The 22,682-nt window shown below is 42.7% G+C and overlaps 6 protein-coding genes across 6 annotated transcripts; 3 read left to right on the forward strand and 3 right to left on the reverse strand.

Moving 5' to 3' along the window:
- The first annotated feature begins 2,023 nt into the window (after window positions 1–2,023).
- Window positions 2,024–3,138, forward strand: LOC120377305 (histone H1-like). Its single transcript, XM_039497036.1, has one exon. The coding sequence runs from the start codon at window positions 2,420–2,422 to the stop codon at window positions 3,083–3,085; it is 666 nt and encodes a 221-aa protein (XP_039352970.1). The 5' UTR covers window positions 2,024–2,419; the 3' UTR covers window positions 3,086–3,138.
- An 877-nt stretch (window positions 3,139–4,015) lies between these two features.
- LOC120371070 (histone H2B 8) lies at window positions 4,016–5,210 on the forward strand. Its single transcript, XM_039486550.1, has one exon. The coding sequence runs from the start codon at window positions 4,475–4,477 to the stop codon at window positions 4,853–4,855; it is 381 nt and encodes a 126-aa protein (XP_039342484.1). The 5' UTR covers window positions 4,016–4,474; the 3' UTR covers window positions 4,856–5,210.
- A 1,574-nt stretch (window positions 5,211–6,784) lies between these two features.
- LOC120374025 (histone H3) lies at window positions 6,785–7,908 on the reverse strand. The gene is made up of 2 exons (XM_039493221.1): window positions 7,610–7,908; window positions 6,785–7,366 (listed from the first exon to the last, which is right to left on the reverse strand). Exon 2 carries the CDS (start codon window positions 7,337–7,339, stop codon window positions 6,929–6,931), a length of 411 nt encoding a protein of 136 aa, XP_039349155.1. The 5' UTR covers window positions 7,340–7,366; window positions 7,610–7,908; the 3' UTR covers window positions 6,785–6,928.
- A 6,665-nt stretch (window positions 7,909–14,573) lies between these two features.
- LOC120374068 (histone H2A.J) lies at window positions 14,574–15,403 on the reverse strand. The gene has a single exon (XM_039493281.1). It carries the CDS (start codon window positions 15,011–15,013, stop codon window positions 14,624–14,626), a length of 390 nt encoding a protein of 129 aa, XP_039349215.1. The 5' UTR covers window positions 15,014–15,403; the 3' UTR covers window positions 14,574–14,623.
- Window positions 15,325–15,869, forward strand: LOC120374125 (histone H2B 5-like). Its single transcript, XM_039493391.1, has one exon. The coding sequence runs from the start codon at window positions 15,385–15,387 to the stop codon at window positions 15,763–15,765; it is 381 nt and encodes a 126-aa protein (XP_039349325.1). The 5' UTR covers window positions 15,325–15,384; the 3' UTR covers window positions 15,766–15,869.
- Window positions 15,870–16,389: 520 nt separating this feature from the next.
- Window positions 16,390–16,904, reverse strand: LOC120374028 (histone H3). Its single transcript, XM_039493234.1, has one exon. The coding sequence runs from the start codon at window positions 16,864–16,866 to the stop codon at window positions 16,456–16,458; it is 411 nt and encodes a 136-aa protein (XP_039349168.1). The 5' UTR covers window positions 16,867–16,904; the 3' UTR covers window positions 16,390–16,455.
- Window positions 16,905–22,682: the final 5,778 nt, after the last annotated feature.

Here is a 22,682-nt window from a genome sequence, read left to right on the forward strand (position 1 = left end):
ATCCCCATCCATATTGCCATGGTACCCATGGAAATTGGCAGAGTGGAATACCATAGGGAGATTAAGTGTTTTTGTTTGTTTTTTATTGTCTAGTGTGATCACTGCTGCACCATTAGGAGCCTTTTAGAATAGGGATGTGAAGTGTATTACTATTGGGACCACGCATGCCAACTTTCTCATGTGTAGAAAAGGGCTCCGCAAGAGTGGTCTCTCTGTAAGCACCCCAGGCCACACCCTCCTGATTGGTGTCTGCATCACAGGGAATGTGCACTGCTTCGAGTTTCCATTTCCCTGCATCTCAACCACAGAATGGGCAAGCCACTGTGCTCTGGCTATTAAACCTGGAAGTGCCCACATATCCTTATTAGGCTACCTTGTGACTGAGATGCGAGCCATCATATATGCCCACAGACCTGCTGAGTTTCTCCATGACACAACAAAGTAAGGCTCCATTTGAAAAAAAGACGGTTACCTTTTGCACACTTTGATAAAAGAGGAGGTGCCATGTCCATTGGTTTTCCCTCCCCTGACCAGGAACTGTTCACAGCCCCTGCCGTTCCTTCAGCACTGGTGGTTCATTTATTCTAATAAATAACAAAAGGGGGACTTTCCAATTTTTTTAGGGATGGGAACACGTGTGCAAATGTGTGTTTGAAAGAAAAAAAGGAGTGTGTTTTGGGGGAATTTGATTCACCATTGATGAGATTTCCCAAATTGCCCCATTCACACACATACCCTCTTCCATAGCTAGGGTGACCTAGGCTGGGGACTCTACTGATGAAGGGAAAGAGAGAAAAAAAAATGAACAAGAAAATAGAGAAATAGAAGAGAAGAATGCTTCCAACTAATTGCACTGTACTGTAAGAACAGAGGGAAGGACTGAGTTTTTCCAGTTACACTAACCCAAACCTCATTATACACAATCTCTTAACAGGCACAGATTGAAGGCAACAGCTCACCAGAGACTCCAGGGTGCTTCAAATACCTCACCTACTGTGGTCAGGATAAGGTTAAAGAAAAGAGATTCTGCCTTGGCCTATACAAACCCTTCTCAGATCCTACTACCAATTCTGTCCCCACAGGCTCAAAGGGTGTTATGCCTTTCATATGTCAACCTCTCCCTTTCAGAGATTTGTCTCCAAGGGGAAGATACTCATTTAATGAATGTGATGCTATTAAGCAGGGCTTTAAATCCTAATGGATACAACACTCCTTTATTACATGAGTCAAGCACTGGAGCTAATCATGAATGAATAAATATAAAGTGTTTCTTTAAGGAAAGAAACAAGAATGGCATTGTGAGTATAATTTATTTAGATTCACTTGAGTACAGTCATTCAATTTCTACAGCTAGGTACTGTTGACACAGACTTTACATACAGGAATGTCCCTATGCACTGATATGAGACCTAGCAAAGTGGATTGTCCAGATACAACCACTGTTTGTCCCTAGTTTAGAAGCTAAAGGGGTACAGGAATTGTGTTTTCAGATCATTTTAATTACAGAGATTCACACACCACACACACTTTCACATCTGCCATTATTATTTTTCAGATTAATGGATGATTTCTAATTATTTCACAGAAAAAAAATCCCTGTTTGTTTTTTACCTAGAGCATGATTTGTTTCTTTGTAATTTAGAATTAAACAATAACCAGTGATTATGCTTTAATATTTTTATATCCGCATTGGTTATCAGGCTAAGGTATGCATCCCTTTCCTATTTTATAAGAACTAAAATCTGGGATTGTACCATGAGTAGCTAATTTTATGGGGATAATACCACAAAGCACATATTATTCCCTTATGAGAAGTAAACAGCCTTCACAGATCTACTAGGTTAACTTAGTACTATTTCCTAGTAGTCAAGGGTTATAGACCTTGGTGAGCAAAGCTGAAATCTAGTTTATGGGTTTGTGCTACCTCTGTCTCTTTTAAATCAGTTTATAATGAGAACATTGATACAAATTACTCACTTTCTTAAACGTTTTGGAGAAGACCCTCTAAAGATTAGTATTTCATTATTTTTCTGATCTTATTGCTAAAAGAACATTTTTAATTTACAAAGAAAAACAAAACTTTCTCTCTCCGGAGGTCCATCAAGCTCCAGGATGCAAGATTTATTGGGTCTTTTTAAACACAGTATTATTATTTTCAAAATAAAATACTGACAGATTAAAATGTCCTATTTCACCTTCTCATGATTGTAAAATGGGGTGATTCTGTGACAGATATTGTGCAGAAAATGCATTTTATTTCCTCCGAAGAAACACAAACTGAGCGGGGAGAAGGGCTCTGTCCGCCTTACGGCTGGGCGGGTTCTTAAACTCACCAATCAGAGAGCAGCTCGTCTCTATAAATAAAGGCATCTACGGGCGGGAGCCGTGTGTAGAGAGTCTGTAAATCAACGGTGTGACGATGTCCGAAACTGCGCCCGCTGTTGCAGTGACAGCGGCTGCTGCTGCAGCCCCTGTTCCAGTTTCAAAGGTTCCAGCTAAAAAGCCGAAGAAGGCGGCAGAAAGCTCCAAAGCCCGGAAGGCCGCGGGTCCCAGCGTGACCGAGCTGATCACCAAGGCGGTGGCCGCTTCCAAGGAGCGCAAGGGGGTCTCGCTGGCAGCTCTTAAGAAGGCTCTGGCCGCGGGAGGGTACGATGTTGAGAAGAACAATAGCCGCATCAAGCTGGGGCTCAAAAGTCTGGTGAACAAGGGCACCTTGGTTCATACTAAGGGTATCGGCGCCTCGGGCTCCTTTAAGCTCAGCAAGAAGCCTGGTGAGACCAAGGAAAAGGCTCCCAAGAAGAAGCCAGCGGCAAAGCCTAAGAAACCAGCTGCCAAGAAGCCCGCCAGCGCCGCCAAGAAACCCAAAAAGGCTGCGGTGGCGAAAAAGAGCCCGAGAAAAGCCAAGAAACCAGCTGCAGCGGCCAAAAAAACGGCCAAGAGCCCGAAAAAGGTTAAAGCAGCCAAGCCTAAGAAGGCAGCTAAGAGCCCGGCTAAGGCCAAAGCGGTGAAGCCCAAGGCGGTCAAGGTCAAGCCGACGAAACCCAAAACAGTGAAGGCGAAGAGGGCCGCGCCTAAGAAGAAGTGAAATGACGTGAAATACTTGCTATAAAAAACCCAACGGCTCTTTTAAGAGCCACCCATCCCTTCCCAAAAGGAGCTGAAACACTAGATTCACTTACTAATGCCATGGTGCCTTTCCAGTGATGCGTTCGCATCTCGACTAGCCACAAGAATCACGGGGGGGGGGGGCAAATAAAATGTATGATTGTGCATCCTTAGGAAGGAATATGAAACAGCCCCTTGAGATGGTCGTTCCTTATACTGCGCCGTGCTGCAGTTTTAACATCCCTGCTAGACATAAACGGAGGCTTAAATCTATGCTGTTATTATTTAAAGTATAAAGAAAACGATCTGGAACTGGAAGCACAAGCAAACTAAAGCAGCCCTGTGTTGGAGCCGAGGATCTTTTCTATACATTGCTGTTAGGGGAGTGAGCGCTAACAGCTATCGTGTAAGGGAAGGCAAGAGTTTGTTTATGAAAGGATATTTACGATCATTACTCCTGTATCAGCTTCAGTCTCTGTCGGGGAGGGGGCTAGAGAACAGGGTGTGATAGGAGACGGCGATTTATAAACAAAAATTCACTTTCTGCCCTCTGAGAGTGGATTTAAACCAGTTGTCGTTTAAAAATCCCACTCTGTAAGGATTGACCAGTAGCTATTTTTTTCTTAAGGGGGATTCGGTGTTACATAGACTCTCCTTCGCCTCCCCCCACCATTGGAGGTGAGCGATCTCGAGCAAACGACAGATTACCTCCCAGGGAATTTGTATTTGGTTTCCAGTCAGATCCATGGCTCTTTATATATTTATATTGTTTCTCAACGGCAAAAATAACCTATAAAGGAAAATGTGTGTACAGTTTCTCATTTTGTTGATTTAATACAACTCGTAAATATCCTAGTGCACTTTCTAAAAGGTGCTTTAAATTATTGTTGCGAAAGAACAGAAAAGGATGGATACGTTATTTTGCATTAGTATGTTTTCACTAGACTCAGAGAAAAGACACGAAAGAGACTTGTTCTTAAGCCTCACTTTACTTCCTTAATTTCCCTGATAGGGTAGCGTAAATTGTGCTCTCACACAACTACTTAATACAAGAACAGCGAAGAAATAACGCTCTGCAGCCCGCGCTCATACCATAACGATTTATGATAGGTTGAAAAATGTTATTGTCTGAGCAGCCAATGGTGATGCGGATCTAACTCTGACCAATAGACATGTACAATGTGCCGCAGAGGACGGAACTTGACTCTCACGTCCAATAAAAAAGGAGGAAAGGGAAACTCTTAATTTGCATAAGGCTTCTATAAATAGAGGGGCGGCCGCCATTTATTCTGTACTCTTGTTATTAGGTATTTAGAGATTGAAGAGTAGCGTACATCGAGTATTTTAAAATAGAATAAATTTTATCAAGATGCCTGAGCCAGCAAAATCTGCTCCCGCTCCCAAGAAGGGCTCTAAAAAAGCTGTGACTAAGACTCAGAAGAAGGGTGATAAGAAGCGCAGAAAGACAAGGAAGGAGAGTTATTCCATCTACGTGTACAAAGTGCTGAAACAAGTTCACCCGGACACCGGCATCTCCTCTAAGGCCATGGGCATTATGAACTCCTTTGTGAACGACATCTTCGAGCGCATCGCTGGGGAAGCGTCTCGCCTGGCTCATTACAACAAGCGCTCGACCATCACTTCTAGGGAAATCCAGACCGCTGTGCGCCTGCTTCTGCCGGGGGAGTTGGCCAAACACGCTGTGTCTGAGGGCACCAAGGCCGTCACCAAGTACACCAGCTCCAAGTAAATCGTTGCTGTGAGAGTACCAACACCTGTAACCCAAAGGCTCTTTTAAGAGCCATCCACTTTCTCATCCAAAGAGCTCTGATATCATTAATTGTTCTTGCTTATGTTTTTCAAACTCCAACAAAGTTTTATTTTTAAAGTGCTTTAGTCTCCGGCGACTTGTGAAAGCATTTTTTAAAATTGCGTACGTCCCCTATATCGGGGGGGACGACGACGACGACTGATTTCGCTTTAGTAAATGGCATTGTCTATTTAAACTATACCGGGGTTTCAAATTGTAATGAAAAAATGTCGGTGTCCCTCGTCCTCGTTTCCCCTCCCCCTCCCAAGCAATAGTTCGGTGAGGTGTCACCCCCACGAGATATAAAATGGCTAAACAGTTTGTCCGGTAAACAAAATTTGATATTTTATCAGATTACACTGTTCAGTACTCTAATTGAAGAATATTTCTAGAGGTTCGAATAAAGTTTTGGCTCCATGAATATCATCCTTGGGGGTTGCTAAAACTCAAATGTTCCCCCACTACCGTTCTAGTTTATCTGAATAATCTTGCTATTTAGGGCTGTTAATATAAGAACAAATATAAACATTAACAAATGTTACAAATTATGGGGGCGTTACAGATCCTTTCAGTGCGAACACAGTGGCTTTTAAACGAGCCTTTGGGTCGTTTGGACATTGCAGAAGATGGCTGTGCTGAGCAGCCTGTAAACCCTCTCACTACGGACGTAACTGGATGTCCTTGGGCAGGATGGGGACTCTCTTGGCGCGAATAGCACACTGGTTAAAGTTATCTTCAGAGAGCCGCACCAAGTAGGTTGCGCTGGCCCCCTATCGGGCCATAACGGCCGAGCGCTGGAAGCACAGATTGTAAGCGGTCGCCACAAACTGACTGGTTCCCTGAAATTCAGGATCCTAGAACCATCCCAGTACCGCGTTTTTCTGCTGCCCCCCCGAGTCTACAAAACCGCCTTACCTTTTCTGCTACCTCGGTGCATATTTATTTCTTCTATTATATCAGAGGCTCCATGTCTCGCTATTTTTCTTTCAAAACGACCAATTTATTAATCAATATCATCCCTGTTCTCTTTCTCTTAACTGTTGAACAACCATCACGCACACAAATCCCCGGAGATAAGAAAGGGGCGAGGATAATCGTTAACCCACAGAATGGGCTGAAACCTCTCTCAGTCCTCCTATTTTGTTTTAATTTGCGATTATTTAGAGGGCGGCACAACTAACCTTCAGTAATTCTCCCCTCTGAGACTGTGGGGCACTGTGCCCTCATGAAGGATCTCTCTAATTTCCTTCAGTCCTGCCTTAAATAGATGAAAGACTGGAGAAGTTCTTAAATAGTAATTACTTGCAATAAATGAAAGGATTACGTTTCGGTGTCTACAGTTTCATTCTGATACATCTTCGAGCAAAAGAATCTACTTGGCTTAATATGCGGCGTTAAGGAGAACAGGACACAATAATGTTGCTTTCCTTGTCTCGCATCTTCCATCCCTCCTCTAAAAAGATCACATTTGTGTTTAGTTTCCAATTAGATTGGCTTGTGCTTTACAAAGGGGTTGTTCAAGCCTCCTACTCATCATTCACATGCCCTAATCCAAAATAAGCCATTGGTGGCTTGTTTACAGGTTACTTTTAACCAGATTGAGAATAAAGGGTTTCCACGTGATCAATGTGATTACAAGTAAAATTAAAAATCCTTTGACTACCCCCACGCACAGAAGTCTACTACTTTTGTTCTTCGAATTGCACGTGAATTTTTATGAAATATTTCTAGAGTTTGTCAGATAATCACCTCAAAGTGGGAAAGGAACTTGAAACTAAAGTTTTAAACAGTAACTTTCTATTTGGCACTTTTTCTTTAGACATTAATAGGGAATAAATGTATTTTACTGAAGGACTGGAGAACACCACTCGGACTAAATTATAAATCAGTTTACCTGCAATGCTGTACCACCTCAGAACACTTACATTATAGGCGTGCTACAACTCCTTTAAGTGTAAATTTAGTGGCTCTTAAAAGAGCCTTTGGGTCATTTGGAAGATGGCTGAGTAACATTTAAGCTCTCTCGCCACGGATACGCCGAGCTAACTGGATGTCCTTGGGCATGATAGTGACTCTCTTGGCGTGAATAGCGCACAGGTTGGTATCCTCAAAGAGCCCCACCAAGTAGGCTTCGCTGGCCTCCTGCAGAGCCATAACGGCCGAGCTCTGGAAGCGCAAATCGGTCTTGAAGTCCTGGGCGATTTCACGCACCAGGCGCTGGAAGGGCAGCTTGCGGATGAGCAGCTCAGTGGATTTCTGGTAGCGGCGGATCTCTCGCAGGGCCACAGTGCCGGGGCGATAACGATGAGGCTTCTTCACTCCCCCGGTTGCAGGCGCGCTCTTCCGGGCAGCTTTAGTGGCCAGCTGCTTACGGGGGGCTTTGCCACCAGTGGATTTACGGGCGGTCTGCTTGGTCCTGGCCATTCTAACAAAAACAGGGAGTTACTAGCTCTGAAACAGAACGGAGAAAAAGAAACGTTGTTGCGGCACTAGCTTTATTTATAGGTAAACGCTCCTTCTTGATTGGCTGCTGGGAACGAGCCAGCTGTCATTGGGTAATTTTGAAAATTTGAAAAGCCCGCTCTGTAATATCGAAATACGACCCTTCCCGCCTCATCACCATCCTGGAGCTTATGGCTTTCCCGAATGTAGTGGCACCACAGCTCATTTCCCTGAAATTCATGATTCTTGGACCTCCCAGCTCCGACCACTTCTGCGGTTTCCTCTCTCCGAAACTTCAAGATACGGACTCCATCTTTCCTTCGCTACCACCTCAGTTTCTTGTTCTTGTAAATCGGCGGCTCCTCTGTGTCTCACTACTTCTTTCAAAATGGCCAGTTCATGAACGTCATTCCCGCTCCTCCTTTCTCTTACAGCCGAACATCTCTGGAGACAGGGAAGGGTAATAGCTAAACCACAGAATGTATCGAAAATCTCCCCATTTTCATCGTGTTTCACGTTTCAGTTTGTCGTTATTTGGAGGGTTGCAGGATCCTTCCATTCTAACCCCGCTTTCAGGCTGAGAACACTCCGCCCTTTAGTTTTCTTTTGTCCTGCCTGAAACCTTAATTAAACACGCGAGACCGAAGGAATCACCTGCGTTTCAATTCTTGCCCAGTAAAAGGATTAAATTTCTATTTTACAGCTTAATCTATTTCTGTTCACAATATACTTGGTGTAATAAGTGACCGTAATGAGTGGAAAACTAGGACACAAATCATTAGATACCCGGTACTTTTTCCTTCCGCCCGGGGAACATAATTTTATACGGAAGGAGTACTCAAACTCCCACCTCCACCCCTGACCCGCAGAGGGAGAGACTGTTTAAGTAGTTATGAATAGTCTTTAGGAGGAAATACATGGGAGGGTTATCACTAACTCATCTGTTAACAGAGGGGACTTATCAAACTAACCAATGTGTCAAATCCCTGCCTCATCCGCAGTTTCTCCATTTCCCTTACTCACATCCTCCCTCCCCCTCTTTCGAGGCGGAAACTGCTGTGCGAGGAATAGTTTTAACTAAACTTTCTAGCCTGGACGGGAAAGTCCTCGGTTATCCCTTCCTAGGAGATATAGCTTGCGGTGCCTCGGCTACTGCTGCAACCCGGCTGCCCAAACAGTAGCTCTGAGAGTACCAAGGCCATCTCCCTGAAAAGGGTCTCTTTCTCTAGACAGTGTTCAGAACCACCTACCCCTTATTAAAATAACTTTAATACTTTTATTTAAATCTATTCTCTGAATACGGTACAAATTAAAAATTAAGCACCACATACAACAGGAAGGAACGGAATTAGACTTTTTATGAGTCTTCTCCTGAGCCCTCTTACACGTATCAGTTAGCATTCAATTTTTTGTTTCAGATTTAGGGATATAATATATATGGAACTAGAGAACAGACAGCTGCTTTCATACAATGTTTCTTATAGATCAACGGCTGTGAACAGATTTCTGGTAAAGAGTAAGAAATTGAGAATTATCACGTAATAATAAACAACTTGATGTGCAAGGTAAAAGTCTTTTCCCATATGTTTGAAGGAAGCTACTAAAAATGACACTTCTTATTGTGAAAGTCTGGGGAGGCTTGAAAAGGGCCTTTGTATTGCTGATGTTTTGCTCTTATGAGAGAAGGAAAAAGTAAAGCATGCTCAATAAAGCTAGCAGCATCACAGATCACATTATTCAGGTTTTATTCAGCACTCTCTTCCAGATGCGTTTATACCCCTACGGCGATCCAAGCTTTGAAATACCGTGCACGTTATGGTGAACCACTTTCCGATGGCCCTTCGCCTACCGTTTCCCGAGTCCAGTTTAGACTATAGTTTATGCAATGAATCATCATCTGAGGCTGAGATCCATGAGAGACGACCTGATTGAAAACTGTCACGAAAAACAAGGGCGGGGTCTATTCGCTGTTATCCTCCGCCACTAGGCTCTGTCGTCCTGATGCCTGAAAAGTGGCGGATTATTAGCCTGGCCCTTCCGCTCGCCATTATCTGAGCATTGCTCCGTTTAGACTCCGATATATAATCTTTTTTTTTCAAACTTTGGCAGATTATCAAATCCTATCTCTACTAATTATTAATTCAACGGAATCTCTGATTTTCTGGCAATACCTAGCGTCTCTGTGAATTGTTTACAATGCCAGCAGCTGTCAAATGGCATTTTTCATTTGCCATTACCGTATTTTGCCTCCTGGAGGACCTTCTGGTAAAACTGCTTCACTTATGTGCCTATTTTGGTTTCAAACTGCTCCTTTGATTTTTATGGATTTGCAGCCTGCAGTAAAATATGACCAATCAGGTTTCGTGACATATCAAACTCTCTCCTGCTCCCCTGCATTCGCCGTCATTACCCCAAGTGTGCGAAAAGAGAACTAATGTGATAAGTGCACATTTACTGTATTTCATCCAAAGATAGAGCAGGGCCCTCTTGTATTATCGGATACTGTATTCTTTTCTTTCGTTCATTACGTTCGTTCATTAGGACGTATGTTCCTTTTCCATTATTATTCCCGTTGCAGTACCATACTGTAAGTAGTCGACTAGTGATTTGAATGGCTGTACAAATAATCAAGCAGAAACCCTGAATCATTTTCCACGTCAGGAAAAGGAATTAATTCAAACAACTAATAAGGAGAAAGAATTATTTTATGTGGGAAAGGCTTCGAAATTGCTTAAAGAAAACGGGGAACAATACTTATAATTTGCTATACACACGTGACAGCAAAAAAGTCAATACACCTTAATGCTAACTATGCTTTACTATAACACAGTTTTAACTATGAGTCCGCAGATCTTTAGAAAGCATGGATTAAAATGATCACTAAGGGTTCTTCTAGGGCACTGATGAAAATAAAATGCGTCATCCTTTCTCATTTATTTCCCTCTACTGCCATCTAACGGGCACTCCTTTTCAAGCTGCAGAATTTTAAAATACTGTAACATTGCAGTATTTGCTATTAACATCAAAAAACATACAAACCAATAGTAATACAATAATAAATATCCTTTGTTCATCTCTGTAACTCTTACATTAAGATTACATATATCAGGGTGATGAGGACAGTATAAGAACCTATATAGCATACAAAAGAATAGGAAGGACTCCCTTTGTAACATTAATGGCACTTACCCCCACAGTGTAGTACTGTGTCATATATTTTACCAGATTGCTACAAACCCCCTGGCAAGAATAGACTATTGTGATTCACATCAATAAGAAATAAGAGGTTTGTTGTGTCTTTGGGTGTAAATTCACCTCTCCTTGTCACAGTGTGAGTCATGGTGACCTGCTGACAGTAATCCTTCCATCAGTGAACACAACGAAGTGCAGTTGCGATGCATGGTGATGAATGAAGGAATAAAATTCTGTGGGACACAACATACCACATAAAATTACACATTATAGCAGATGGACAGCTCTGCTATAGTTAAGGTTAAGACCAACTTTCTGTTTAAAGCTCAAACTCTTTTAGGTGCTCTAAAATCTGCATGGTTACTCAGATTGCCATGACATTTAGCTTGTCTCATGTGGGTGCAGGGTTCAGTTAGTGGTCCAAATTGGGAGCCCTTTGACTAAGGGGTTCCTGAGATATAGCCCCTCCTCAAAAAAAGCTTTTCTTAAAGTTGAGAGATTCTGCCAAACATTTTTTTTTGCTCATATATAGAGATCAAACCGGGGTTCAGATCATTGCACCAGGATCTCCAAGCTTGAGGGTTACCCCAACAAAGAGCAAAGCAACCACCAGCCCCTTAGTTAGTTGGGAATTGGTCCTGCTTTGATCAGGGGGGTGGACTAGATGACGTCCTGAGGTTTCTTCCAACCCTGATATTCTATGAGTCTATGATTCTTAAGAGAAATTCAAATAAAACATTATTTGAAAAAGATTTTTCTTATCCAGTAAGGTTCATCACATGCCTCATGTGCTTGATCTTTATCCTTATAGAATTACACTGAGCATTTCTTCTCCCCTCCCTCCCCAAATATTATTTCCAGGAAATCTAATAAAACTATTTTTTTATTATAATACCAAAAACATACAAGTGTTTGCTGACATGGAAAGGGCATTCTAGGAGGTAGTGGAGCAAGTGTAATGGGTAGGAGGGGTTTAGGGAGGGAGATAAATGGGGATAGGTAGTAGGGGAGATGAAAGGGGTTGGAGGCTCAGGTGAAAGAACTGGGAAAGGGACATGGGAGTGAGTAGCATGCAGTCAGGGGGGCAGGAACCCTCTCAGCCCCACATTCTCCCCTTTTGTATGTGCCAGAATGTGGTGGGGGGCTGACCCCTCTCCCTACCCCCAGAGGGTGTCTGAGCCCTACTTCCTGCTCCCCTGTGTGTGCCAGGATTTGGGGATCTCCAACCACTCTGCAGGGGTGGTGGTGGTCTGAGACACTTTCAGAGCTCCCTCATGTGAGCTGGAATCTGGGGATTCCTGTCCCCTGTTGGGTGAGGATTACCACATACTCAGGACCGAGACATTCAGGTTTATCAATTAAAACCTTCCCCCAAGAGGTGGAGACAGGTGGTGGTGGTCGGGGACTCCCTCCTAAGAGAGACGGAGTCATCCATCTGCCATCCAGACCAGGAAGCTCGAGAAGTGTGCTGCTTGCCTGGAGCTAGAATTTGGGATTTGATGGAATGTCTGTCAAGACTGATCAAGCCCTCAGACCGCTTCCCTTTCCTACTTCTCCACATGGGCACCAATGATACTGCCAAGAATGACCTTGGGTGGGTCACTGCAGACTACGTGGCTCTGAGAAGAAGGATAAAAGAGTTTGAGGTGTAAGTCGTGTTCTTGTCCATCCTCCCTGTTGAAGAAAAAGGCCCAGAAAGGGACCATTGAATTGTGGAGGTAAATGCGTGGTATTGCGCAGGTGGTTTCGAAGAGAAGGCTTTGGATTCTTTGACCATGGGATGTTGTTCCAGGAAGAAGGATTTCTAGGAAGAGATGGGATCCACCTAATGAAGAGAGGGAAGAACATTTTCTCAGGCAGGCTTGCTAACCTAGTGAGGAGGGCTTTAAACTAGGTTCGCCGGGGGATGGAAACCTAAGCCCAGAGGTAAGTGGGGAAGCGGGATACTGGGAGGAAACACAAAGAGGAGAATGCAACAGGGTAGGCCTCCCGATTCTTCCTGAGGAAGTAGGGCAATGGGCTAGTTATCTTAGGTGCCTGTAGATGAACGCAAGAAGCCTGGGAAACAAACCGGAAGAACTGGAAGTCCTGACACAGTCAAGAGACTATGACGTGACTGGAATAACAGAGACTTGGTGGAGTAACTCACATGACTGGAGCACTGTCATGGATGGATATAAACTGTTCAGGAAGGACAGGAGAGGAGAAAAGGTGGAGGAGTTGCACTATACGTAAGAGAGCAGCATGATTGCTCAGAGCTCCAATATGAAACTGGAGAAAAGCCTGTTGAGAGTCTTTGGTTTAAGTTTAGAGGCAAGAGCAACAAGGGTGATGTGGTGGGTGTCTGTTACAGACCAGGAGGAGGAGGTAGACGAGGCTTTCTTTCGGACAGCTAACAAATTTCCAGATCACAGGCCCTGGTTCTCATAGGGAACTTCGATTACCCTGACATCTGCTGGGAGAGCAATATAGCTATGCACAGAAAATCCAGGAAGTTTTTGGAAAGTGTTGGGGACAACTTCCTGGTGCAAGGGCTGGAGGAACCAACTAGGGGCCGTGCTCCTCTTGACCTGCTGCTCACAAACAGGAACTGGTAGGAGTAGAAGTGGGTGGAAACCTGGACAGCAGTGACCATGAGATGGTTGAGTTCAGGATCCTCACAAAAGGAAGAAAGGATAGCAGCAGAATACTGACCCTAGATTTCAGAAAAGCAGACTTTGACTCCCTCAGGGAACTGATGGGCAGGATCCCCTGTGAGACTAATATGAGGGGGAAAGGAGTCCAGGAGAGCTAGCTATATTTTAAAGAAGCCTTATTGAGGGCACAGGAACAAACCATCCCGATGTGCAGAAAGAATAGCAAATATGTCAGGCGACCAGCTTGGCTTAACAGAGAAATCTTTGGTGAGCTTAAACATAAAAAGGAAGCTTTTAAGAAGTGGAAACTTGGACAGATAACTAGGGAGGAATTTAAAAATATTGCTTGAGCATGCAGGGATGTAATGAGGAAGGCCAAAGCACAATTGGAGTTGCAGCTAGCTAGGGATGTGAAGGGTAACAAGAAGGGTTTTTACAGGTATGTTAGAAACAAAAAGAAGGTTGGGGAAGTGTGGGACCCTTACTGAATGGGGAAGGCAACCGAGTGACAGAATGTGGAACAAGCTGAAGTACTCAATGCTTTTGTGGACTCATTGGGAATGAACATGAAGCAGCCCCCAGGAACGGGGGTTTATTTGGGTCATTCGCACCACAGAGCGGACACCCTTGCTGGAAAGCAAATGAATGGGAACACCTTTAGAGATCAATTGTAACTTTCATTTTCTTTGGGTAGAGGATTCGATGTACTACGAAAATTACTTAGAAGATTCAATACTAATGTTACAATCGAGCATCCCCTCTACACATTGTTAGGGGAGTGAGTTACTGTAACTCCACGCTTGTGTGAGGGAGAGTTGTGTGTGCCTGAGAGAATATAGCTTTGGCCACTAGGTGGGGGTGAGGAGAAATTTGATCATCTATAGACAAGAATCCCTTTTCTAGTCTAGGGATGGGAGCAGGGTTAAGTTTGAAAAGCCTACTCCGCTCTGCAAGGGATTGTCCCTTCACAATCTGCACAGCTCGATCTTTTAAGGGGGAAAAAACATTATATAAATGCTGCTTTGCCATCTAGCTGAGGAAATAATTTAAGAGAAGATTGTACTTAACACCAGATACCTCCCTCTCAGGATATTTTATTTAGGTTCTAGTCAGATTAGAAACACTCCCTGCCACCCAAGTAGAAGTGATCTATAAAGAAAGTAAAGCAGAAGAAAGTCTATGTTACAGATTAGAGACACGTTTTTTTGCAGCAGCATAAAGAAAGTAGGAGATATCCCATTTTTCATATTTTCTAACCCACAACCAGACTTAACTGCTGCTGGTTAATATATCAAATAGTAAAAACATAGCTTTTTATTAACATATCGTTTACAACTTAGAAAGTCAGCGATAACACAGCTATTTTTTGATTTTGTGGGTGGCTCTGAAAAGAGCCTTTGGGTTTTTTTTTTTTTGAGTTAAGATTCTTTTTCGGGTTTTACTTGCTCTTAGCCTTGTGACTCTCGGTTTTCTTGGGTAGCAGCACAGCCTGGATGTTGGGCAGGACACCTCCCTGAGCGATCGTCACTTTCCCTAGCAGCTTGTTGAGCTCCTCGTCGTTACGGATGGCGAGCTGCAGGTGACGGGGGATGATCCTGGTTTTCTTATTATCCCGCGCCGCATTGCCAGCCAGCTCCAGAATCTCAGCGGTCAGATACTCCAGCACCGCGGCCATATAGACCGGAGCTCCAGCCCCGACCCGCTCAGCGTAATTACCTTTGCGGAGCAGCCGGTGCACACGGCCCACTGGGAACTGCAGCCCAGCCCGCGAGGAGCGAGACTTCGCCTTAGCTCGCACTTTACCTCCCTGTTTTCCTCGGCCTGACATGATTGATGATCGCTTTAAGCAGCACTCACAGCAACAAAAGAAGCAAAAAAAATGCGAATGATCTGACTATAGCCCACTCTACCCTTATATACGTTTTATTTGAAGATGGAAGCGGTTTTTGATAGGCTGAAGTAGCGTTAGTATCTAAACAGCCAATGGAGACGCGGATCCAACTCTGACCAATAGTGGGATTCGATGTGCCGTGGAGACGTCTCTTGTACGTCCACCCAATAGTAAATCATCAAGGAGAGTCGTTTATTTGCATAAGATATCTATAAATACTGCAGTAGTAGCAGTGGTTCGTCTTATTCACGCTGAATACCGGTGGGTGTGAGTGAGTGAAGCACGTGGTAAAGCAGAAGCTGTCAAAAATGCCTGAACCAGCAAAATCTGCTCCCGCTCCTAAGAAAGGATCTAAGAAAGCAGTGACTAAGGTTCAGAAAAAGGGGGATAAGAAACGTAGGAAGAGCAGGAAAGAAAGTTATTCCATCTATGTCTATAAAGTGCTGAAACAAGTTCATCCGGATACTGGCATTTCCTCAAAGGCTATGGGTATAATGAACTCTTTTGTAAATGACATCTTTGAGCGCATTGCTGGGGAGGCGTCTCGCCTGGCACATTATAACAAGCGTTCAACTATCACTTCCCGGGAGATCCAGACCGCTGTAAGACTGCTGCTGCCGGGGGAACTAGCCAAACACGCTGTGTCTGAGGGCACCAAGGCTGTCACCAAATACACCAGCTCTAAGTAAATGGCTTACTAGCTAACCACTAAATCTATAACCCAAAGGCTCTTTTAAGAGCCATCCATTTTTTCAATGAAAGAGCTCGATTGTCATTAACAGCATCATGTTTTCTCCGAAGTACATTAGTATTTTAAAAAAAAAAACAAAGGCTTAATATATTGGAAGGAATAGGAATTGTTTTCATTATATATGTGACACTAAGTACTTCTAGCTCCTAGTCAACCCCTTTACACAAATGATTTACATATAGGACCATTCTGTCCAGCTCTGGCTTCCTGCAGAACATTGGGGGAGAAAAAAAAAGCGAATCTCTCTCTGATGGAAGATTTTTGGCTAGCAGCCTTTAAGATTTTACAGCTAAACGCAGAAATACGAGTGAAATACTATTTAAAAGTGAACATCCAAACTATTGACTAGATTTTAAAAAAGCCCGCCTTAGTCACAACAGGACAATTATTCAATCCACTTAGAAAACACTAATCATCGTCAGTTGAAGTGAAGCTCATTTAAACCAAATCAGCTACCCAAACCAATTTTTAAATGCTCATATAGTCAGTCATCTTCAATTAAGCGCAACACAAATAGAGAGAACACATGATGGGTTTGTTACAGCTCCTTTCAGTGTTAATGTAGTGGCTCTTAAAAGAGCCTTTGGGTCATTTGGAGTTTTCGTTACTAGAAGCTGAAGGGCAGCCTTTAAGCTCTCTCACCACGGATACGCCGGGCTAACTGGATATCCTTGGGCATGATGGTGACTCTCTTGGCGTGAATAGCGCACAGGTTGGTGTCTTCAAAGAGCCCCACCAAGTAGGCTTCGCTGGCCTCCTGCAGAGCCATAACGGCCGAGCTCTGGAAGCGCAAATCGGTCTTGAAGTCCTGGGCGATTTCACGCACCAGGCGCTGGAAGGGCAGCTTGCGGATGAGCAGCTCGGTGGATTTCTGGTAGCGGCGGATCTCTCGCAGGGCCACGGTGCCGGGGCGATAACGATGGGGCTTTTTCACTCCCCCAGTGGCAGGCGCGCTCTTCCGGGCAGCTTTAGTGGCCAGCTGCTTACGGGGAGCTTTGCCACCAGTAGATTTACGGGCAGTCTGCTTGGTCCTAGCCATTTTCAACAACTCACAGTATTGCCTCTTACAGACTAATGGAAAAACTGAGGTATTTATAGGCAAACTCTCCTTTCTGATTGGCTGATCGGAAGGAGCCAGATGTCATTGGATATTTTGAAAATTTGAAAAACCTGCTTTTTAATAGAGAAATGCGACATTTCCCGCCTCGCCACCATCTTAGCACTTACTGGGTTTTTTTTGAAAACGGCTTCCGGGGGCGGGACGACGGACATGTTCTGTAAAATTCACGATTCTTAGACTACATCAGCATAGGAGTTTTTTAAATATCTTCTCTCTCTGAAATATCACTTTACAAAGCCATTCATTATTTCCGTGCACTTAAAAAAAATCGGAGGCTCCATGTCTCACTCTTAGTCTTGCAAAATTTCCAGCTTGCGAGACGTGTGCTGCTGCCGAGGGAACTAGCCGGACAGATTGTGATCAAGGACACCAATCTTTCTCCACCTGGAGGATTTCTTACTGCAGAAAGTGTTCCGAATTACCCACCTTGCAGTAAAAGAGCGGTCATAGTGGACTTTAAATCGCTTATTTGCGTATATTGCAAGTTATATATGAAGTAACATATAACTGGAGCCAAATTAGGCTTTTGTGTGTTCTCCTGAATCCTTATATGTACCATTAGCATTTTCATTGTTTCAGCCTGACAGTGATTGTTTTTTTTCCCCCTGACATGTAATGAAGGAACTTAGAACACAGATTTTCCTGTTTCTTATAAATCAATGGATATTATTTCTTTTAAAAGAATATTAATGTTAAGTAATAAGTGTAATATTCTTTAGTTGGGCATTATTACTATATAATTTGTCCAATAGATTGAAAATCTGTTGGATATTGTTTTCATTTGTGGATATTTAGGTGGCAGCACAAATATCCTTCAATTCTTCCCCCTCTCAGACTTAGGGGTACTCTGCCTTCATGAAGGACTGCTTTACTCTCCTGTCCTGCCTTAAACCTTAATCAAACCTTAAACAAATTATTAAACGGTAATCCCTTGCAATACTTAAGTAGTAAAAGGCAGCAGTTTTTCTATCTAGATTTTCATCCTGATATATCTTTGCTCATAAGAATCAACCTGGCTTAATATGTGGTCCGAAGCAGCAGACAAAGGGGATAAAAATAAAAGATAATCTCCCTTTCTCCCTCCTCTCCCACAATAAATGTTTCAGGCCTCCTTCAGACAAACTCCTTTACTGCACAAGCTTGATTTATTCCATGAGCACAGTCCATCGTGGGACTGAAAGGCAGGTTTTTTTTGTTAAAAAAAATAGTATGTGATTATTACATGAAAAGCCACAGATTTTGTGGGATCATACGGTTGACTACCCTTAAGTCTGCTGTTGTATATTAGTCTTTCCCTGCATTGTGTTAATATGGCTCTAATCTTGTTTTACAGGTGAAGGAATGTAAGAACTAGTTATAAATTGTGTGGAACAGGCAAAATTACTGATAATACTTTTTAATGACTTGCAAGTGTGATGCTCAACTTTAAGCTTTAAACTTTAAGAAAGTCCCCTGATATCCCACGTTTGAAAAAGTTATATGTGGACACTAAGGTCATGTTGTTCCCCATACCTTTCCTAGTCAAATAAAAATAGTTTATATTAATGAATAGTTTAGGATGATCCACGTATACTGAATCATAATATTAAAATATGAAGAAAATTGCTGAATGATAGAAAATAAGTGTTACATTTTGTTAGTTTAAGTCTGAGTAATGTTGTTATGCTAATCATTTATAATAATATAGACTGGGAAATGAAAATCAAATGATAAAAATCTGGATAAATGTATAAATAGGTATGAGTATTGTTATATAACATTGGTTGAAAGAAAGCTAATGAATATGTCGTATAGAAAGGTATAAAAAACTGAATGAACAAGTGCCCAAATCAAAGAATACCCAATTAAATATCCATCATGAAAAGGAGAAGAGCTTTCTGGTATCCAGGAACTCATTAACTTTGGCCTGTAATTGTTCCATATTATCTGTTTATTACTATGACTGTATGGAATATGGGGGATTCTTGAGGACATTATGAATACAGTCAAACCCCGCCATAACGTGAAATCGCATATAACGCGATGGCAGGTTGGCTCCCCTTTAAGGTACAGTATAATACAGTACGGTACTGTACCAATGGTCTGCAACACCATGTCAGGGGAGAGAAGCTGCAGCCCCACACCTGCTGGGGACAGAGAATTCCGAGGCTGCTGGCGCCGGTGCGCTCTGTCCCCAGCAGGCGTGGGGCCCCAGCTTCTCTTCAGCTTCTCCAAGGCTGCTGGCGCCGGTGCGCTCTGTCCCCAGCAGGCGTGGGCCCCAGCTTCTCTTCAGCTTCTCCAAGGCTGCGGGCGCCAGTGCTCTCTGTCCCTGGCAGGCGCGGGGCCACGGCTTCTCTCCCACTTCAAGAGGAGCCGCGGCTCCCTGCCTGCTGGGGACAGAGAACTCCGGGGCTGCAGGTGCCGGTGCTCTCTGTCCCCAGCAGGTGCGTTATAGTGGGGTTTCACTGTATCAATATTGTAAAATTGTAATGAGTTATGCCAGATAGGCCATGTAAGGTATCTGCAAAAATGTTATAATTTGCCAAATATGATAATCTCATTTATGTGTCTTTATCACCTTTGTATTATTAGTGATAGATATATCTGTCTGTCTGTATTTCAAACTTGTGCTATGCTTCTGGGTGACAGCCCCAGTAAGTTTGATATCAGCACTGAGCACTGTCTAGCCTTTTTGATGGCCCATTAAGGACCATCATCTATACAACTGACCCATTGAGAGAAAGCAGATACACCTGCTAACTCAGCAAGGCATGCAGGGACATGACTATGGGCAGAACTTTAAGCCTTTCAAGCCATGTGCTGGGCAGCTTGAAACAAAGAAAGCACAAGCCTCATGGCAAAAGACTATAAAAGGCAGCTTCATCCTCTTCATTCCTGATTCTTACCTCTGGAGTAACTTTTCTACAAAGGAAGCTCTCAAAAAAGGACTGAATGACACATCCAAGCTGTGCATGTATTTCAGAGGGACTTTCAAGCCAGCAAACTCATCAATACTTCCAAGAACCTGAAATATAGACTTTGAATCTTTGTATGTGACTGTTTTACCATTAACACCTCTCTTCTTGTTCTTTCTTTTTTCTTTATAATAAACCTTTAGTTTTAGACACTAAAGGATTGACTGGCAGCGTGGTATTTTGGGTAAGATTCAAACCTATACTGACCTGATAACGTGGCTGACCCTTTGGGGTCAGAAGAACATTTTGTATATCTGAGCAGAGTTATTTTAAATAACTTCTCACTGTACTGGAGCTCTAGATACTGATTGGGAGTCAGTGAACTGGAATGCAATAAGGAGGCTGTGATTTCTTTTTTTGCTTCTTGATAACCAGTGTGGGGGATCAGAAGCACATTTTGTGACTGGTCAGGGAGCTTAACTTCAGTGTTACCCCCCAGTCTTGGGAGTATCTGCTCTCCCTTTTATAGCCTGCCCTGACCTTGGCATTTCCAGTGAGGATTGCCCCAGGCACTGCTGGCTCACAATTACTAACTCATAAATATATTATCAGAAACTATAAATAACAATGATTTTGTCTGCAACTTTATTAATAAAGGTGAAAATTAAGTAAGCCTAAATTAGGTGGAATTATGCCTCAGCTTTCCAACTTATATAGTGCTTTCATTTAGTTCCACTCTTGCTTCTCTAAATCCTGTCATTGGTGACCTCTTAAAACTGTCCAAAATGGTTGAAAGGTGGCAGCATGTTATTTTGTAACAAAGTTGTTGAAAGAAAGAATTAAAGAGTCTGAAAAATTGTATTTTCTAGGTAACTTGCAATATTCAATGCCATCCTTCCTTCCTCCTCACACATCACCCCATCCCTTTAAGGAGGACCCTTACAAATTTCCTAATCAAGTCCTCTATTAGGAGAACCCATACCCCACTATCCAGACAATATTTCTACCCTTTGCTTTCTTGGGTGTGAGTGATGACACAGCAGCTTGTATTACAGGAAGGCTCATCTATCTTGTGAAAGATGTCATTTATCACCCCAGTTTAGCAAGCCTCCACATGCAAATTTCATTTCTGCCAATGAGACCCAGACCTTCTGTCACTAAAACAAACCCAACTCCCCAAAGGGAGATAAGTCCTCTGTTGAAATATTTCTGTCAGCAAAAAGTTAGTGTAGTCTCTGCATTACCTGTGCCAGTAAAAAACATTCCCCCAGCTACAGTCCCACTATGCTTCTGCGAGGACAGGGATTGCTCTCAGCACAGTTTTGAACTCCACTGACCAGGGGTCAGAGTGATAATAGTTATGGGTTTCTTCATTTCATTTCAGACAAATGTAACTCCAGACACAGAAGACCATTATTCCCTTAAATCTGAGCACAAATAACCTGCCAGTGTACATAGATTATATTTTTATATTCTTTATTACAGATTAACACATTTGCTTTCAACGCACCCCTTCCTTGCCATTTCTATCCTGCACCCATGCATCAGCTCTCACCTGCTCTGATTCAGTTTTACAGTCAATTCCCTAAAGCTACATTTTTCTGGGCCTTTCCCAGGTTCACCTTTACACTGATGATGCATTGTGAAGCCCTTATTCTCAATCCCTGTTCCCTTTCCCGTACCTTTTTATATATAGCTGAAAATATTTTACATAGATCTATAAGATAAAGCTGTGAGTACCTATAATTCATACTGCAATGTAAAGCAAAAAGTAGAAGGAAGCTATAAATATAAGCAGTGAAATCTCTCCTTTGTATTATATCTCTCTGCATGTCTTTGTGTGGTGTTGCATGAAGCACTACAGTCTTTTTAATAGAATGTAGTGGTTTTAGGAGGAAAAGGACTTGTTAAGAGGGGAACAAATTTTTAAGCCATGTTCAAAGCTACCAGAGCCGTTACTTCCTTACTTTGAAATCTATTTAGATTGACAAAATCAATTCAAATAACTCCTTTCCACCCCAATTTGGAGAAAACCCTATAAAGAAAATTGTTATTGTATATTTGACTGTATTGCTGATATAATTATAATTTACAGTGAAAACAAAAGTTCTCATCTTCCAAGGTTTCTCCAGCCCCAGGATATAGGTTGTTGACTCTTCTTTAACCCACCATTTGTCTCTCCAAGGGAAATTCCAGTGGCTGCAAAATGAGTTAATTTGGTTCCAGATATTGTGCAAAGGAGAGAGGCCGAGAGTACAGTGTGCAAGGGGAATCTATTGGTGATCTGTAGAAAAATGTCCCATTTCTGACCCTTTGGTGGAAGTGGGATTAAATCTATTAGATAGTTTGAAAAGCCTGCCAGGATTGGACAGCGACAAAACACACAGCTTTTCTCCTTCAAGCAGATTCAACATTACACAAACTTTTCTTCCTCCATTCAGGAAAGGGGGGGGGAGACAGAGAGAGAGAGAGTGTGTGTGAGAGCGAGAGATATTGAGAAAATTGTTGCTATGCTAAACAGAAACTACCTGATTTTTGTTAGTTTCCAGTCAGATTCATTGGCCATTAGGAATTATATTTAAAATCTGAGCAAAAATGACCGGGAAAGGAAGGAGGTGGGAGAAGAGGAGAGGATAATTTATCATATTGTTGCTTTAGTACACTTGTTAATTGAATTCATTACTCGTTAATATTCTAATGCACCCCTATCCCAATGGTACTGCTACATGTTTTAAAAGTAGGGAATGTTACTTTATATTAAGATTTTTTTTTACTAGACTCAGAAAATCTCAGCCAAAAGGAAACTTGGCCTTAAACCACGTTATTTCCCTGCTTTACCTG

The sequence above is a fragment of the Mauremys reevesii genome, linkage group 1 (genome assembly GCF_016161935.1).
Source record: "Mauremys reevesii isolate NIE-2019 linkage group 1, ASM1616193v1, whole genome shotgun sequence".
In the NCBI taxonomy this organism is placed as follows: Eukaryota; Metazoa; Chordata; order Testudines; family Geoemydidae; genus Mauremys; species Mauremys reevesii.

Bases quoted from the DNA above. Each gene is read 5' to 3' on its own strand.
- LOC120377305 (XM_039497036.1), top strand. From the start codon at position 2,420: ATGTCCGAAACTGCGCCCGCTGTTGCAGTGACAGCGGCTGCTGCTGCA.
- LOC120371070 (XM_039486550.1), top strand. From the start codon at position 4,475: ATGCCTGAGCCAGCAAAATCTGCTCCCGCTCCCAAGAAGGGCTCTAAA.
- LOC120374025 (XM_039493221.1), bottom strand. From the start codon at position 7,339: ATGGCCAGGACCAAGCAGACCGCCCGTAAATCCACTGGTGGCAAAGCC.
- LOC120374068 (XM_039493281.1), bottom strand. From the start codon at position 15,013: ATGTCAGGCCGAGGAAAACAGGGAGGTAAAGTGCGAGCTAAGGCGAAG.
- LOC120374125 (XM_039493391.1), top strand. From the start codon at position 15,385: ATGCCTGAACCAGCAAAATCTGCTCCCGCTCCTAAGAAAGGATCTAAG.
- LOC120374028 (XM_039493234.1), bottom strand. From the start codon at position 16,866: ATGGCTAGGACCAAGCAGACTGCCCGTAAATCTACTGGTGGCAAAGCT.